Below are 16,451 nucleotides of genomic sequence, written 5' to 3' on the forward strand. Positions count from 1 at the left end.
CGCGGGGGGGGGACAAGGAAGCATGGGAACGTGGGGCCAACACAAAAAAAAGAGGGTACTAGTAGTAATTAGATGCGGATCGCTCATCCATTATGTTAGCAAGTGGTAGCATATCGACGAAGATAAGACTGGTGCAGGCTTGCTTGCTGCATGCACGTGGGTTATTTGCGAGTTTCGTTGGAAAAGTGAGGGGGAGGAGGGGGGGTTCGTGGGGCTTGGCGGGGCGGGAAAGGGTAAGTCATCTTATGTCGCCTGTTATAATGCAAGCTGACAGGCATTATTATTCTTAAAATCTACATCTGTGACGAAAGAGAGATAGAGAGAGAGTTTTCTTTCATTTCTCAAATGCCTTTACGTTGCCAAGTGCCAAAAACTTACATGCAAGGTGGTGGGCCAAAGTTGACAAGAAGAAGTATAAAATGTTTAATTCAGAATCCTACACGTTGTAACAATAGTACTACGTACACAAAACACAACACACACTGTAACGAAAGAGGGTATACAAACATCATCACCGCATTTATCCACAACCAAAAAAATGGAGCGTAGATCCTCTAAACGCCAAAACATGATCATAGAATCATCACACTCCTATCTCAAAACCATGGCACCATACCAAGTGTTCCCGGTCCAGTTCTAGTGGAAGCATTAGCTATGTGGTTATCCGCCTCAAGTTGATTCACCATGTCGTCCCAAAGCGGCCAGTCCACGTCACCATTGTCCATGATGTCATTTTCGTTCATCTCTTGCCCGTTCGTAGCTCCACGTATACTTGTCATGCCTCGACCTCCATTACTATTCATATCGAAGCCCATGGTCGTGTTTGGGAGCATCCCGTCACCAAAAGTACGATATCCATTCGCCGCGGTTGGCGCGTTGTTTGTAGCAAAAGCTTCAGCAGCCGATAAGGACTGAGAAGTTTGCGAGAGATTCGGATGCGCAGCTCCAGACGTAGATACCGTACCTTGAACGTAACTCGGGAAATCCAGCAGTGTACCTGCCATGGCGTCGTTGATAACATCGTCGAGACCATATGCTGAAATGTTTCTAAACGCTTGTGCTGAATTGCTTAGATCTTGTGCGCCATCTCGGAATCCTGTTGCTGGTTCATCTGGCAGAGGACGCTGTATGTCCATACCATTGGGCCAGCTAGGTTGCTGAGTTCCTGGTATGGCGCCAAGTTTGGGTGCAACGGGCCGGAGCATGTTGTCTAAAGTCTGTGAGTTTTGTTGAGGTGATGTAAAAGAAGTCCTGTCCGTCTGTTGCAAAGCCTCGGGAGATTTCAAGTCGAATGTGTCGCTCGTAAACGGTCTATTTTGGAAGGACGAAATGGCTTGCTCGAGGGCTAGTTGGCGCTCGCGGGCTAATTTTGCCTTTTCCAGCAACTTGGCGAGTGGCTTCCATATATGGCTATGGTGGGCTTTGCGCTGTGGCTCGTCCTCAGAAAAAGGGAACCACCACCGCGTAGCACAAGTTTCCAGTGCTCTCCATGCACGGTCTACAGCCTCGCCTTTGGTACGCACGCAAAGTTCGGAGAGCAAGAACGCAATGGCATGCCACTGAACATAGGTTTTGAAGAGCCAGCCCCATTTCATTGTGCGTGCTTCCGTCTCGAGTAGTAGGCCGTATTCTATGTTTTCGAGAGAGGTGACGAAGAGCTTATCTCGAATCTCTTGTGATAACGTAGCACCTCCATCCTTGCGCTGATGCGGGTGATAGACAATCAGCCACATTTTACTCATGATGAGTCTTGATACTGTCGCTGTGACCCAGCACAGTGGTATGGTCATGTCGCAATCCTTGAGGTATTTTTCCTCTATGGCCTGGTGGCAGCCGGTGATCCATTTTTCTTTCTGCTCAACGGTGAGATTTGTAAGGAATTGAGTGCACCTGTTTGGGCCTGGTGGTACGTAGATGATGCGGCGCATTATGTTTGCAATCTCGAAGCGGAGTAAGCAAAACGTCATGTCGGTGAAGCCTTGCCGGCCTTGGGGGAATTCAATCATTCCAGGGTGGATATCACTGTCGTTAACATTAAGAGGCTGTGACAATAGTTAGCAGCTATACATGCGTGGCACTTGGAACTAAAATGAACTCACCATCTTTGTGTCGAATAGCGTCTCATGGATGCTGGGGTCACACCCCTGATCTTCGGCAGATCTGGCGTCGAGGATGCAGACTTGCCACCAAAGCCGCCTTCGCATCTCAACCTCAAAGGGCGGCAGGTCAAAGTGGGTGCCGTCTCGGTGGATGCCTAGGGTTTGGGCGATGCGAACGACGAGACCAGTCAATGGCCAGATTTTGCGCGCATCGTCGTTGCGGCGCAGCAAGACAAGGTAGACGACAAAGGCCTGGAGGATGAGAATTTCGTCGCAGTAGAGAAAGTTGGCTCTTGCAAGAGCCTGCTCGATGCCGAAGCAGAACCTGGTGAGAAGCGTGCTTCGCTCCTCTCCAAACATATCACGACATTCTGCGGGGGTGATGCTGGTCACAGCACCATAGTAGATGACGAACAACCAAGCCTCGAGTCCTTTGCTGACCTTTTCGATATTGGCAGCGGCATTCATGATGGTGAGTTCAAAGGTAGGGACATGCAAGACTTTGACTAGGGGTTCTACATTTTCCTTGTAGATGTTCCAGAACTGGCGGACATGGTGTTCGGGGGGATGCAGGGCTTGCATGTCGACATTGGAGGAGCTGTAGCCGAAGATGAAACTGTGGTGTTGTGACGACGGTTCTGAGGATTCGGGTGTATGCGCATCGTCTTCGTCGTCCGAGGGCTCCATGAGGATGGACTTGAGATTCTCGACCTGCAAGTAAGTGTTGTGTTAGTCTGCGACAAGTACAAAGTGAAATAAAAAATGAATAAAAACAAAGCGTGTCAGCGTACCTCATTGTTCAGACTGGCCCAGAAGCTGTTGTTGATGTAGCGACTACGGCCATTCTCAACCACGAGCCGTCCAAAGCGCGCCTCGAGGCCCTGGAGGCTGTCATCGCTGGGGGCGGTCGAGGTCGTTGTTGTTATCCCCAGCGGGCACTGGTCCTGGGCTGCTGCGGCGGCGGTTGGCTCTCTCTGGCGGTCGGCGGCATTGTCGTTGTTATTGCTGGTACTGCTGTTACTGTCGTGGCCCTCGACTTGGGCATTAAGGCTGGTGACTACGCCCTCAAGGCGGCGCAGTCTCTCGAGCAGCTCAGCATCGGGGGGTTTCCTGCTCTTTCTCGGGGCACGGCCGGGGCCTGGGAAGACACAGTCGATTTTGGCGCGCACACAGTGGGAGCATGGGTTCTTTTTGTCACATTTGACCTTGCGCCTACGGCAGGTAATGCACGACCGGGGATTTGGTGTCGGTGTCGGAGCGGTGCCGGGAGAGGGGCCGTTGGCAGTGCGGCTTGGCTGGTTTGGATTGGGCGAGTCCTGGCTGGGGCGTCTCGCGTCGGACATTGTACTCATGTCCAAATATCAAGCTTCGGGGTTCGAAGTTGGATGTCGGCCTTGACAGACGACGCCCTTTGTGCATTGCCCGAGGCTTCTGACATGCACACGCCCGGACTGCTTGCGGCCGTACTTTTGGCGGCACCACCCCCTGCCCTAGTCGCCTGTCGGAGCTGAGTCAACATCAGACTCCGACCGACGTCCAGACTCACCACCACGTGCTCATGTCGTCTCTGCTTCCAAGCACCTACTTGTATATATACTATGTTGTCTACTGACATTCTTCCATACATGGACATCCATGTACCGCCCGCCCCACCACCGCGATTGGCGCCCTCTAAACAATGACGCATACTCACATTCAACCCCATGACCCGGATATCCCGAAGCTCTCCACTGGCACCCTATCCACCAACACCATCGCCTTCACCATGGCGGCTTCAAATGCAGTCATCCATAATAAACTCTGGCCAATTGGAATATCACCATCATCACCCTGTCGTGCTACCTGGCCAAGCCTGTCATATACTTAGCTGTGCCCTCTTTCCAAGCCCCAGTCTTTACCCAAAACAGACTCTCCCCCGCCATAACCTTGCTACAAGACATCCGTCTACTGCCATCCCCCGACCAATACTCCGATCATGAGGTCCTACCTCCGCTCGTTTCGACCCCCCACGTTCCTCTCCTTCTTCCGCCTGCTGTTCTCCACGGTCAGCCTCGCCCGATCCTCCGCCTCATCCTCCAGCTCCTGGTCAATCATCTCCCGGACCTTCATAATCTCCTCGAGAGAAATTCCTCGCGTGTCCACCGTTACGCTAGGCGCTCCCTCTAGGTATCTCAGATTCTCAAGCGCCTGCTCAATAAGCTTGTGTAGCTTGGCCTGAGAGTTGAGGTTCTCGTGTCGTTTGATGTTGTGTAGGTCTGGATATAGCACCCCGTCGCCGTTCTCTGCCCCTTGGAATGCTTGCAGGTATGGCACATGGGCTGGAAGCTCGTTATGCAGTTGCGCACCGACGCACACTGAAGTTTCATGACACCAGGTCCGGGCGACGTTGCGTGGCGTATACCCACCCCCGCCTATGATGAGCAACGGGCGGCCATATGCCTTGACCGTCTCCACGCAAAAGCCATGGGCTTTGATGTTAAGATTGAACCGGCCAAGTCGATCTCCGCCCAGAGAGTCGGCACCGGATTGTAACACGATTGCCGTTGGGTTGTACTTTTCAATTACTGCGCTCGTAACAGTCTTGAACAGCCACTTGTACTGCTCATCATCGATGCCGTCATCAATTGGAATGTTCAGGCTGTGAGCCTTGCCGGGGTTTCGGGCGTCCGTCGGGCCCGTCTCGTCAATATTTCCCGTGCCTGGGAAAAACGGATAACCGTGCTTATCAATCCCATACTTGTGATATGAAAGTGTGAATACTCTGTCGGTTGACTCGAATGCCTGTTCCACACCGTCGCCATGGTGAACATCAATGTCAATATACAACACCCGCTGGTGATGTGATAGCAGTAGTTGGATGGCTATGACAATATCGTTGACGTAGCAGAATCCCGAGGCCAGATTCTTCTTGGCATGGTGCAGGCCGCCTGACCAGTTAATGGCAATGTCAGACCGGCTGTTGAGCAGATTCCAGGTCGCGCTGCAGGTAGCACCAGTGTAGAGGGATACGTAGTTCCAGAGGCCATCAAACACTGGACAATCATTCGACTCTCCACCGAACCCATACGTAATATACTGCGGGTCATCGGGCTGTGCATTCTGCGGGGTAATCTTGCTTAGGTATGATAGATACTCGCGGTCGTGGAAAATGGCCAGTTCGTTGAAGTTTGCCGGCCGTGGCTCAAAAAGATCCATCGTGTACTCTAGTCCATATGCAAGTACAAGTTGTTTGGTGAGCGTCAATCGCCATGGTTTCATGGGATGCGAGCTGCCAAAGTGATGATACTCGACATGCGGATTATAGTGAAACGAGACATTCCATCCTTTGGGTCGCTCCAGCCCATGCTCTTCGGCCTCACGAGCGATTACCTCGATCTTCTCAGCATCTGTCATCGCCTTGAAGTCCTGAAAGCTTGCTGGGTAGGCATCGTCCGGAGATAGATATTCCTGCACAATGTTGTTGGCAGGTCCATTGGACGGGATATAGCCTGGAGTCCGCATATTGCTTGATGGTTGAGACGCACTGCCAAGGGTACTGTGGTCAAACTCGTCTATGGTGCGTGGTTTCGGAGCACCCTCCCAAATCCAACGGTTGCAGTCGTCCTGTGTCCCGATGAAGGTGCTGTTAGTTAATGAACGCGACTTTTTTTCTTCCACACGGCGCTTCTCCCAGCGCGCTAGAGTCCGAGGGTTAGGAGAAAGACGCTTTGCTGGATATTCCTCGGCCGAACTAGTCTGAGGGTCATGAAGAGGGGACAGTACCGGTCTACTGTCGGGTGCACTTTTCTGCGATTGTCAGCATGCGCCAGAAGTCACAAAGCTTGAAACGTGATCGAAGCTCCATGAGGCTATCCTAGATGTAATACCAGTAAAAACCTACTTACATTGGATTTTCGCTTCTGTTTCCTAGCTGTGCCTGTTGTTTTTGGTTTCCCAGGCTTCTTCAGACGATAGTCTACTCTTGCTGCACGCCGCACCCAAGGGTTGGCCAGTTGCCACTGTGGCCCGTTTAAAAGTGTTTGGAGCGTTGGCTCAGCAGGATTTGTGGTGAAGAATGAGGTGCTATACGATGGGGTATCTTTTTCTGGGATGTAGTCGCTGTCTTGGTCGCTGTCTTGGTCGTAGTCGTTGTCGTGGGTGTCGTCGTCGCCATCTTCACTATCCGTTGACGAAAGGACCGGATCGTCTTCGGTGCTGTTGTCTGATTGGCCGTACTGCTGCATCCTGCCGAGCGTCCGGCTGAACCTAGCCTCTTTGTCAGCTAGCTATGCCTGTTCATCCAACCCACGCCAACGACCGCGACAGCACATGACAATTCGCCAGACTTACGATATTTGAAGAATAATCGTGTGTAAAGGCTGATCAACCTAAGTGGACTGTGGGTATCGTGTGAGAGGTTAAGACAACATCCGTTGGTTTTTGTATTGAGCGATTTTCACTTTCATCGCACCTGTGGCTCTTTCACCTGCGCGGCCACCCACGCCTCATCAATTTTCATCGAGGTCACCGTCGCAATAGACGCATCTGGCTTTTCTTGACCCGTTTGAACTTTCTTTGAGGCCCCGAGTGCGCCGCATACAGTCGCCTCGCAGGTTCCTCTTGCCACCAAACAAACGCGTCCCCAACCGCACCACATCTTCAAACATCTGCCATGGCCATCGCAGAGGATGCAGCGACAGTGCTCGAGCAGTTTGTACATGATGGTAACCTTGACTACCTTGAGAAATGGAGCGTGACACCCGCTAATGTTGCATAGTTGCAAACTTGCCAGCTGAGATTACCCACCTGTACGAAGAGGTACAGGCCAAGGACAACCAAATCCAAGAGCTGCGCGCTGCGATACACCAGCGCGATAGCAGCATTCAGAAATTCATCAAACTGAATGGTAGCTTGGTGGAGAACCCAAAAGAGGCGGGTTATTCTAAAGTCATCACTGCTAGTTACGAAAAAGCGCAGATACTGCAGGAGGAGAAGATTGGGCTGGTCGAAAAGGCTGCGGCTCTTGTATGTTCCTGGCCCCTGCATCACTGAGGGTTTGCTTACAAGAATACAGTTGGACCGCCACGTCAAACGTCTAGATATCAAGCTACGAGATTTGCAAAATGATGGCTCGATACCTACAGATCCTCAAATGCCCTCGTTGTTGAGAGACTCGCCTGGAAATCTGGTCCCGCCAGCCTCAGTGACCAACACAGGGGCCAACACGCCATTGCTACCTGTGTCGGGCAACCACGGAGGCGGTGCACCAAACCTCGCGCAAGCAGCCGCCATTGCACGACTGAGCAGCGCGACTAACGTAGGGCTCACTTCAAGGACAAATCCTTCGCTGCAGAACATGCAGACGCAGGCGCTCTTGAACCAGCAACGGCTCACCAACGCTCAAAGTGCTATGCAGGCCAGTGCCCGACAAGAGCGAGAAGTATCAGTGGGCAGCGACACCAAGCGTCGCCGTCCGACAGGCAGTATTGGTCCGCTGCCCTCCGCGGCGTCGAGTTTGGGCCGGCAAGGGTCAATCGGGCCAGGTACCCCTAAACCATCGACACCAGGTTCCCGGGCAGGCAGCGTTGGACCGAGACCACCGAAACATGCACTCACAGTGAAGAAGGCAAAACCACAGCAACCGTTGCGCAAAGCCGCGCTCACAGCAAAGTCTGGTGTTAACAAGAAGCGTCGCAAGGGCGGGTCCCGAGCGTCGCCGTCTACGACTGCAGACGACGAGAGCGTAGCAAGTGAAGCAGGCACCGAAGACGAGGACATGTCGGGCATGGGAGGCGGGGATGCAGAGGAAGACGAGTCGGACGACACCAAATATTGCACATGTCAGCGGGTCAGCTTTGGCGACATGGTGGCATGCGACAACGACAACTGCAGATATCAATGGTTTCACTGGGAGTGCGTGGGCATCAAGGAGGAGCCGCTGGGGGACTGGCTGTGTCCCGAGTGTCGGAACCAAGCACCGACGAAGATCAAGAGAGCACGTTGAAAGGGGCTAGAATCGAGATTGGCAACGGCTAGGAACTGGGGCCATGTGGGATGGGGTGCAGGCACGAGGCGATCGATAGAGAAGAGATGCAGCCGCCAGGGCGTGCGGGAGAGGCGTTGATGGTGGAGGATTGGAGAGCCACGGGCGTGTGGCCGAGTGGCGGGAGTGGTTGTTGCTGGTCATGTGGATAGAGAGTGAGGGTACATAAGTATGTGAGTACTCGGATGATTGCTATACCCCCATGCGATTGCAGGTTGCGGTGTTCCCCCCGTACAAAAGGAAATTGGGGCAGTCTCCACTCGGGCTGGCGACAGGGGCCCGTGATCGCCGGGCCAGGCCAGGCCCAGTGGCCGAACACGCTGGTGCTGCTGATCGTGCAATGGACAGGAGGGCGCAGCCGCTGGGGCGGGAGTGGGAATGTCCAGGCACCGGGCTGGTGGAGCGGGTTCTTGTGGGAGTATAAGTATGTAGTGGCAGGTATATAGCAGAGAGAGGGCGATAAGGCGCGGAGGATGGTGCCAAGTGCATAACTAGCAGATGGCATAATACTTCTTTAGCGGCCTATGTAATATAGACGCGCGCCTCCCGCTGGCGTGGCTGGCCGGGGGTGTGGCGCGGGGGTGCAGAGCAGTGGCGTCATGGCTTCACGGACTGTGATTGGCCGGGCGGGCTATGGCTGGACCTTTTGCTGGGCTCTGGCCGGCCCTCTGCTGGCCCTGTCGCTCCCCCTTCGCAGCCAAGCCCACGGGCACGAAAGGGGCACGACGGCCGACATTTGCATTGTCATTGCACGCATCAGACCAGCCTCATAAGTCTGGTGGACCCCCGGCTGGCTGGCCTCGCACATGCTCGTGTTGCCGTGCGCTTTGTTGTTGTTGTTGCCGCCGCTGCTGCAGCATTTGCGTCGTCTTCTTGTCTGCGTCTGCGTCGCCGCCATCTCTCTCTCTTGATCTTTACCCGGCCTGCTTCTCACATTCCCTTTTCCCGTTGGCCGCTTGACCGCTTGGCCCACCGCCCACTTACGTCGTCGTCTTGTCCTTGCTGCATCTACTGCCTACTAATTATCTTGCTGATCGTCGCTCGTTGCCCTCCTCGGCGCCTCTCGTCTACTACCACGCCTACCGTTTCAGCTGCACCTGCACCCTTCTTCGCCAGCCACTCCGGCTTTCTCCCTCTTTATTTTTTTACCGCCTTTGGTCCGTCGATACGGATACGACACTAGCCAACGGCTGTCAGCCCCCGCCGTCTCACGTGCGACGCCGCCCCCGATGAACACTATGAACGCCCGGAGTGGCACCCTGTCACCGCTGTCAACCGACGGCCAAGAGTGGTCCCCCATCAACGGGTATCGGAACATCGCAGGCGACAACCCCTACTCACCCACAATCCCCCCAAACACCTACGGCCCAACCAACCCTGATGGCGGCATGTCGAATGGAATGCGCCCCGGCACCAGCAATGGAAACCCCTCACCGCCCAGCTCTGTTGGGCGCTCCAGCGACGGCACTGGCTTGTACGCCTCGAGCCTCAACGACAGCATGCGCCCCATGATGGACAGCCGGAAGATGCAGGCCCTCGAGGACACCATGGCCGAGCATTTTCACGTCCTCAAGGCCTATCTCGGCCCCTACCTCAACGACGAAAAGGGAAACCCACGACCAAGCAGGGCAAAGGATAAGCTGACCAGGCTGTCGTCTGTCCAGTTCCAGGAACTCAGTACCGATGTCTACGACGAGTCAATACGCAGAGAAGCCGATCGCAAGCGCGGAGGACCCGGTGCGCCTGGAAACGATACTCCGCAATTCCTCCTCCCCAAGAACAGCTTCCACCCCAAACGCAACCAGGCGCGACAAAAGCTATCAACGCTGCCTCTCGAGCGCTTTCGCCAGCTTGCTACCGACGTCTTCTACGAGCTCGAGCGCAGGTTCCCCCGCTTCACCGGAGGCGAGATGCCACCGCGTCCATCAAGCCCAGCCATGAGCGTCCAGAGTCGCATGAGCAACAGAGGGCCCTCGAGCAGAGCGGGCACACCAAATAGTATGAACGGCCGACCTCCGCCTGGGCCAGGGTATCGAGGTCCGCCTCCCATGGGTGGACCAATGGGCGGACCTCCAGGAGGACCTCCAGGACCGCCGGGACAAATGCGGCCCGGCTCGGGAAATGAGCCAGGCTCCTTTGGGCGCCCATTGCCCAAAACGTTCCAGTCAAATACGATTGTCCCGAACAAGGGTACTCTGGTTGAAGATGACGATGACAGTGCTGCAGATGACGACGATTCCTTCAACCTCGAGGGCGCTGCTGCTAGACGGCAGACAAACAAGAGCGCAAAGAGCATAAACATGGCCCAGGAAAAAATGGTAGAAGATCTCCAGAATCAGGTGTCAGAACTGCAGGGCAAAATAGGTACCTTGGAGGCTACGATACAAAACAAGGACGAAGAATTGGAACGCCTTGAGCAGGCTGGCAAAACACAGGTCGGTGCCTCGGAGACTGACCGTGCAGAGTGGGATGATCTTCGCTCGTCATTGGAGCAAAAAGTCGAAGAGGCAGAGAGCCTCAACTCGTCTCTCCGATCGGAGATAGACAGGCTGCGCAACGAGAACGAAGACATCGAAAAGAACCTTCGCGCACAGATTGCCGACCTCGAATCGAGGCCACCCCCACAATCGGCGGATAGCGGTGATGGACAGTGGAGACAACGGTGTGAAGAGCTTGAACGAGAGTTAAGTGAGCAACAACAAGTGACGGAAGAGGTCCGAAGAGATGCGTCCATGTTCCTGCAGGAAATGAAGGAGTTGTCAGCTCGTAGTGATGCGGCTGCAGAAAAGGAGGAACAAATGGCGAATCAAGTCCGGTCACTCGAGGCTGAGCTAAAGGACTGGAAATCACGATACGCGCGCACCAAGACGCAGCTTCGAAACCTCAAGGCATCGTCCATGGGCCTGTCCCAACTTGTAGCAGCCGACCTAGGTGGCTATGCCCGCGACTCTTCCTTTACCTCGCCTGATGGAATCGTCAAAGATGTACATGTAACCAAGTTCCAGCTCAGTATTGACGAGCTGCTCCAGATGGCAAGGAGAGCCAATTCGGAACAGACTCTTGAAGGCATGCGTCATGTTGTCAAGTGTGTCCGAGCAATCACGGGTGACATCGATAACACATCGCTTTCGCAAATTCAATCACCCACAAGCAGTGTTAGCGGCGACATGCTGGCGAATCCAGAGAGGCAACAGGCAAAGCTAAAGTCGCGTGTCAGCGCTACGGCCAACAATCTCATTACGGCCACGAAGAACCATGTGGCTTCTGGTGGACTTTCACCAGTTAGTCTACTAGATGCTGCTGCTAGTCATCTGTCCACTGCGGTTGTCGAGCTAGTCAAGCACGTCAAGGTGCGACCTACACCAGAAGACGAACTCGAGGCCGACGATGAGGACGCTGATAGGCCTATGCCACTCAAACCGGCTGTGTACTCAAACAACGCTCCAGCCACGAATGGCGGAACCACAATGAAGTCTGGCCATCAGCGTGGTGGTAGCAGCAGAGGTGGTAGCAGCGACACTACCCGCTACAGCGCATACAGCTCGCCTTACAGCGGCTATGATGGTCACAGTGTCGGCGGAAACGGTGCACCTGACAGCGGCATGCTCGAGTTCAAGGTACATTCCTAGTCGGCATGGGTAGCCACAACCTACTGACGCTCGCAGAACTATCTTGAAGATCAAACGGCTCTTCTTGTCCAGAGTATCCAGCCTCTCGTCACCCTCATACGCAACAACCCAGATGGGTCGCCTGCCGATGATCAACAAATTCACGAATACATTCAAGATATTTCACAGGCAGTTGAAGACACTGGAAACAAAACCTATGATGCCGTCAACCAGCTATCCAATTCCGCTCTGAAGAAGCACGCCATTCCAGTGGTTCAAGTCCTCGATGAGTGCAGGCAAAGCATGCTGGCTGTTGACGTTAGAGGTGGAGGCCGCGAGAAAATCCCACCCCTTGCGTTCAGGACTGCAAGGGCCCTCAAGGTTCGTCTTTTGTGAGCAACGTGATGATTGTACATGTGCTGATTATGAAACAGGAACTCGTACTCCGTGTCGACCGCATCGAAGCGGGTGAACTCACTGTCGAGCAAAATCTTAATACTGAGCTGTAGTAGCCAATCACCGAAATAACCACACATGAACTTTGAATGCAATGCCGCGCACTGGCAATCAAAACTAGCCATTACCGGTGTGTTGTACACAAATAGACATTTTCAACTCCTGTGCATGACACATGGTTGTCGCATGGTGTTGAGTCTTTTTCTTTTCCCAAGGGCAACGCTATGTATGTAGTCCTCGCTCCAACTTCTGGATACCTTCTCTTTCCTCTCCTGATTTTCTACTTTGCTGCATAGCTGTGCTGTGTAATGGGATGTTTGCGCCGTCGCCGTAAGGATAAGAGGGACATGTATTCTACATAATGAGGAGGACTCGAAAAAGGACTTGGGAAAGGGATACCACGATTGAAGAATAGGTCAAGCTGGGAAAGCTTTTATTATATGGAGTAATCAGAACAAGGATTTTTTCTTATTAATGGCATATTCTCTTTTTTTGAAAAAATAAGCATGGCGTGATGAAGAGGACAAGTGGGGGGGGGACACCAGACCAAGGACGTGGCTTGGCCCCGCGTGGCCTGTGGCTTTTGGCTTTGCTACCCCGCCATGCATCACGACGCCACACACCGGTAGAGGAGACCCTGCTTTTTCCTTCACGTAAGGCATCTAGACCGAAAACTTCTAAACTACTTGGGGCTACACCGTCCTCATGACAGCCCGGATGGGGTGAAGTTGTCTGATACTTGCCTTGCAATCCAAGACGATCAAAGGCCCGAAGTGACGTCATCACACAGGTGTTACGCGTGTGACATGTTAGCCTCTTGGTGCTAATGACTGTTTGTTTGTGATTATCACTATCATGTGTTCCTTTTGCTTCTCACTATCGGAAGACGTGTAGTATTGACATCTGAACAGTACGACCACACAGCTCAATCTCGCCAAACATGGCCCAGCAAATGCAACCAATCTACCAGGGACAACGACCACCATACAACGATTCCATACTCACCATTACAAAGAGAAGCTGTGCTGATCCTTATGTACTATGGGACAAGGGCACTTACTACATGACCTTTACGTGCGGCGGGCACGTTGAGATTTGGTCTGCAGATTCGCTATTCGATTTCGAAGAGCGCTCCAAAAAGACGGTTATATGGCGGCCGCCGCCCAACCAGCCCTACTCGGGTGATATCTGGGCGCCAGAACTACATTCCATCCAAGGACGCTGGTACGTCTATTTTGCTGCCGACGACCCAAAGTACGGCAACAAATCCCACCGCATGTTCGTTCTCGCGGGGCCCCCCTCCGACGAAGACCCCTTGGAACCCAGCAAGTGGAATTTCTTCGGCCGTCTCGCAGGACTCCCCGAAGACCAATGGGCCATCGACGGCACAGTCATATACCTACACGGCTCCATGCTCTTCGTGTATTCCGGCTGGCCCCTCGGCACCCAAGCCGACGAGTCGCGTCAGGAAATCTTCATTATCGAAATGGTATCCCCGACCGAATGCACCGGCCACCCCATCCGCATCAGCACTCCAGACTTGCAATTCGAGTTCTCTGGCTCCAGCGGCATAAACGAGGGTCCGCAGTTCCTCGCTTCCCCCGATGGCCGCTGGATGGGCATCGTGTATAGCTGCGCAGGCAGCTGGACGCACGAGTACAAAATGAACGTCCTGTATTACACGGGAGGCCACCCGCTGGATCCGCATTCCTGGGCGAAATCAAACGTCCCCCTCCTCAAAGCTGCGCGCGATGATTCACCCCCGTATGGACCCGGTCACGGCAATTTCGTCCTCGTGAATGGACCCGGTGGGCCAGAGGTCTGGGGCGTGTTCCATGCTACGGATGCGAAGACCGGGTGGGAAGGACGGAAAGCACGGGTTATGCGGGTGGGATGGGGGAATGGGGGGCCGTTTATGGGGTCTGGTGAGTGTGGGAGGTGTTGTGGTGAGGTTCAGCATTTTATCCAGGGATGCCCCGGGGGTACGTGTGGGGGGCAGGGTCATTGTGGGGGGGAAGGAGGTGCCGGTGGGGGGTTCATGGAGCCGGGGAGGCAGGGGGGTCATTCGACGGAGGATTTGAAGAGGGAGGTTAAGAATCTTGTTAAGGGGGGGAAGGGGTTGATTAGTAAGTTTTTGAAGTGAGGGACTTGGCTTGGGGTTGGGGGTTGGGAGGGGGGAGAAGATGTGTAAAGTAGATATCCTGCATATCAAAGTTATGCGTTGAATCGAAGTTAGATTTGAGGGAACTGAATGAGATAAGAAAAGAGTTTGATACTCTCCGAGTGACAGCAATTAGTTGTAGATGTTCGAATATCGATTTGTGATCACGGGAGACGGAGAGATTTTCGCTATCAAATCACACTGTTGGCGCTTAACTAGATGCGCTCTTGTGGTTTTCTTGATATTGGGTATTCTCTATTGTAAGGGTGATGATGACATCACCAGGACTCCCAAAGAAGGCATATCTACAGCAACTAGGGGCTGACAACCTATCTTCTTTCTCTACTCCTTTTGGAAACATTGTTTTAATATTCTCTGTTTATCCTTTTTAGATAAATGGTATCACGAGCGAAATCAGACGTGGAAGGATAATTGGAGCCGAACAGTCAAGTATTTATTAAGCTTTCTCAGCTGACTGTATGTTGCCCAGTGAGGTAGAGCGGAAATGCATATGACGTACGGCAAAGAAAGGCAAACGAGATATTAGCTAATGCGTGAGCGACTCGGTTATGAAACACGGTATGTGCATGATGCCTCCTAGTAATCCCCTAAGCGCCCGCTGGAAGAAACACTTAGCGATCTGACGTCTCGTCTTTTTTACCGAACTGACTTTTTAACTCCAGGCGTCTGCTAGAGGTGGAAGTACAAACAGATAACTGCTGGAGCTCAGTAGTGGGAATATATACGTAATGAGACTCATTTAAACATGTCCTAGGTAGAATGGTCCCTGGCTAAAGCCTTACGTAGCCCCGAGCTGCTTATAGACTACGATTGAATGAGAATGTGTCGCAGTATCAATGGACGAATCGATCAGTGATCGATCCGTCCCGAGTCACATGATCCATCCGATCAGTGATCAATCCATACCGGGTCACATAACCCGTCCGATCTTTTGACCATCTGATCTTTATCAGATGGTATGAATGATGGATCAGGTGATCAAGAGGATAGATCACCAGAAGTAGTTAGACGTAGATTAGCAGTATATAGTCTTACTCATCTACTGATCTAGATCAGCAGATTGATCGGTCCATCATCTCAATACATTCCATTTGTTCAGAGTTCTCAGCTCCCACAGAATGACATGATCGAAGTTCACTAATGCGTCGCTACTCTCAATGACATAAAGTAAACGAATGCTTATTCTAGTGCTGTTGCTTTTGCTATCCTGGAAATACTACCTGTGCCTATCACCTTCTTTCCAGACCGCATAACACCATTTTCTGTATGATTCGGTTTCAAACGTCCCTGAGGATGTGGAAACGGAAGAAGCGGAGAAACCGATCGACCCATCTGTGCTGACGATTAGATGAGGCCGGAAAAGCATTTCCTCCCCCTCTTGAACAGTTTCCCCTCAAGCCGTTTTGTTAATTACAGAGAATAAAAGTGAGGGGCACATTGGAGCCAGCAAGCCTAACACGTGCGAAAAAACTTTGTCGAAAGCGAAGTTTCATGATTAAATGCATTGAGGGGAAAATCTGGGGTTATTGACAAACCTCGGTAAAGCCTCGCGTTTGTACGTACTTGGGGTAAAACTTCGGGTAAACCTGTGACCAGACCCCGGGGATGGAGCCTGGATTAGACCCAGAGATCGACGCGAGGTCAATCTTAGGATTGGACGATGACGTGCATGCTCGCCAATTACGGAAGTTCGTAGGTTCACATACCTAATCGAAGCTAGTGTCACCATACCCAGCTGCTGGTACGTACGCGAGCCTATTTCGACTGCCGGCCATTCGAATTGCTGTTGTCAACACGCTGTTTCGTGCTCTGTTCTTCGTGTATTCCCGCCAGTGAAGAATGATTCGTTCAATTACGCCTCAAGTTCCTCCAGTCATCTTGATGAATCCATACGGGCTTCAACGAAGCATGGTACTTGGAAAAGAGCGAGTCTTACCTCGCAACTGTACCTCTGCTCAGGCACTACCCCTGGGTACCCACAACCTAGGAGTGGGACCACACCCTCCCTCAGGGAGCCTGGCTACTTTACAATACTCATGCGTTTCGTTCCCAGGCCCAAGGTCAACTGGCTAACCTCATTATCG

At 52.9% G+C, this 16,451-nt stretch overlaps 7 protein-coding genes across 7 annotated transcripts; 3 read left to right on the forward strand and 4 right to left on the reverse strand.

Moving 5' to 3' along the window:
* Positions 1-596: 596 nt before the first annotated feature.
* Positions 597-3,451, reverse strand: COCCADRAFT_98777 (uncharacterized protein; the record flags this gene model as incomplete). Its single annotated transcript, XM_007715098.1, has 3 exons — positions 597-2,042; positions 2,100-2,810; positions 2,891-3,451. The coding sequence occupies 3 exons, from the start codon at positions 3,449-3,451 to the stop codon at positions 597-599; spliced, it is 2,718 nt and encodes a 905-aa protein (XP_007713288.1).
* A 631-nt stretch (positions 3,452-4,082) lies between these two features.
* Positions 4,083-5,600, reverse strand: COCCADRAFT_98742 (uncharacterized protein; the record flags this gene model as incomplete). The annotated part of the gene is made up of 1 exon (XM_007715099.1): positions 4,083-5,600. The coding sequence occupies one exon, from the start codon at positions 5,598-5,600 to the stop codon at positions 4,083-4,085; it is 1,518 nt and encodes a 505-aa protein (XP_007713289.1).
* A 1,150-nt stretch (positions 5,601-6,750) lies between these two features.
* Positions 6,751-8,082, forward strand: COCCADRAFT_98741 (uncharacterized protein; the record flags this gene model as incomplete). The annotated part of the gene is made up of 3 exons (XM_007715100.1): positions 6,751-6,802; positions 6,856-7,103; positions 7,153-8,082. 3 exons carry the CDS (start codon positions 6,751-6,753, stop codon positions 8,080-8,082), a joined length of 1,230 nt encoding a protein of 409 aa, XP_007713290.1.
* Positions 8,083-8,313: 231 nt separating this feature from the next.
* Positions 8,314-8,553, reverse strand: COCCADRAFT_65388 (uncharacterized protein; the record flags this gene model as incomplete). The annotated part of the gene is made up of 1 exon (XM_007715101.2): positions 8,314-8,553. A coding segment is annotated over one exon (240 nt), but the record flags the coding sequence as incomplete, so codon positions are not given.
* A 199-nt stretch (positions 8,554-8,752) lies between these two features.
* Positions 8,753-9,115, reverse strand: COCCADRAFT_98789 (uncharacterized protein; the record flags this gene model as incomplete). Its single annotated transcript, XM_007715102.1, has 1 exon — positions 8,753-9,115. A coding segment is annotated over one exon (363 nt), but the record flags the coding sequence as incomplete, so codon positions are not given.
* Positions 9,116-9,359: 244 nt separating this feature from the next.
* Positions 9,360-12,238, forward strand: COCCADRAFT_5876 (uncharacterized protein; the record flags this gene model as incomplete). Its single annotated transcript, XM_007715080.1, has 3 exons — positions 9,360-11,738; positions 11,787-12,110; positions 12,164-12,238. 3 exons carry the CDS (start codon positions 9,360-9,362, stop codon positions 12,236-12,238), a joined length of 2,778 nt encoding a protein of 925 aa, XP_007713270.1.
* Positions 12,239-13,125: 887 nt separating this feature from the next.
* COCCADRAFT_37648 (glycoside hydrolase family 43 protein) lies at positions 13,126-14,328 on the forward strand (the record flags this gene model as incomplete). The annotated part of the gene is made up of 1 exon (XM_007715103.1): positions 13,126-14,328. One exon carries the CDS (start codon positions 13,126-13,128, stop codon positions 14,326-14,328), a length of 1,203 nt encoding a protein of 400 aa, XP_007713293.1.
* Between the last annotated feature and the right edge of the window lie 2,123 nt (positions 14,329-16,451).

Source organism: Bipolaris zeicola (assembly GCF_000523435.1).
Source record: "Bipolaris zeicola 26-R-13 unplaced genomic scaffold scaffold_97, whole genome shotgun sequence".
NCBI lineage: Eukaryota > Fungi > Ascomycota > Dothideomycetes > Pleosporales > Pleosporaceae > Bipolaris > Bipolaris zeicola.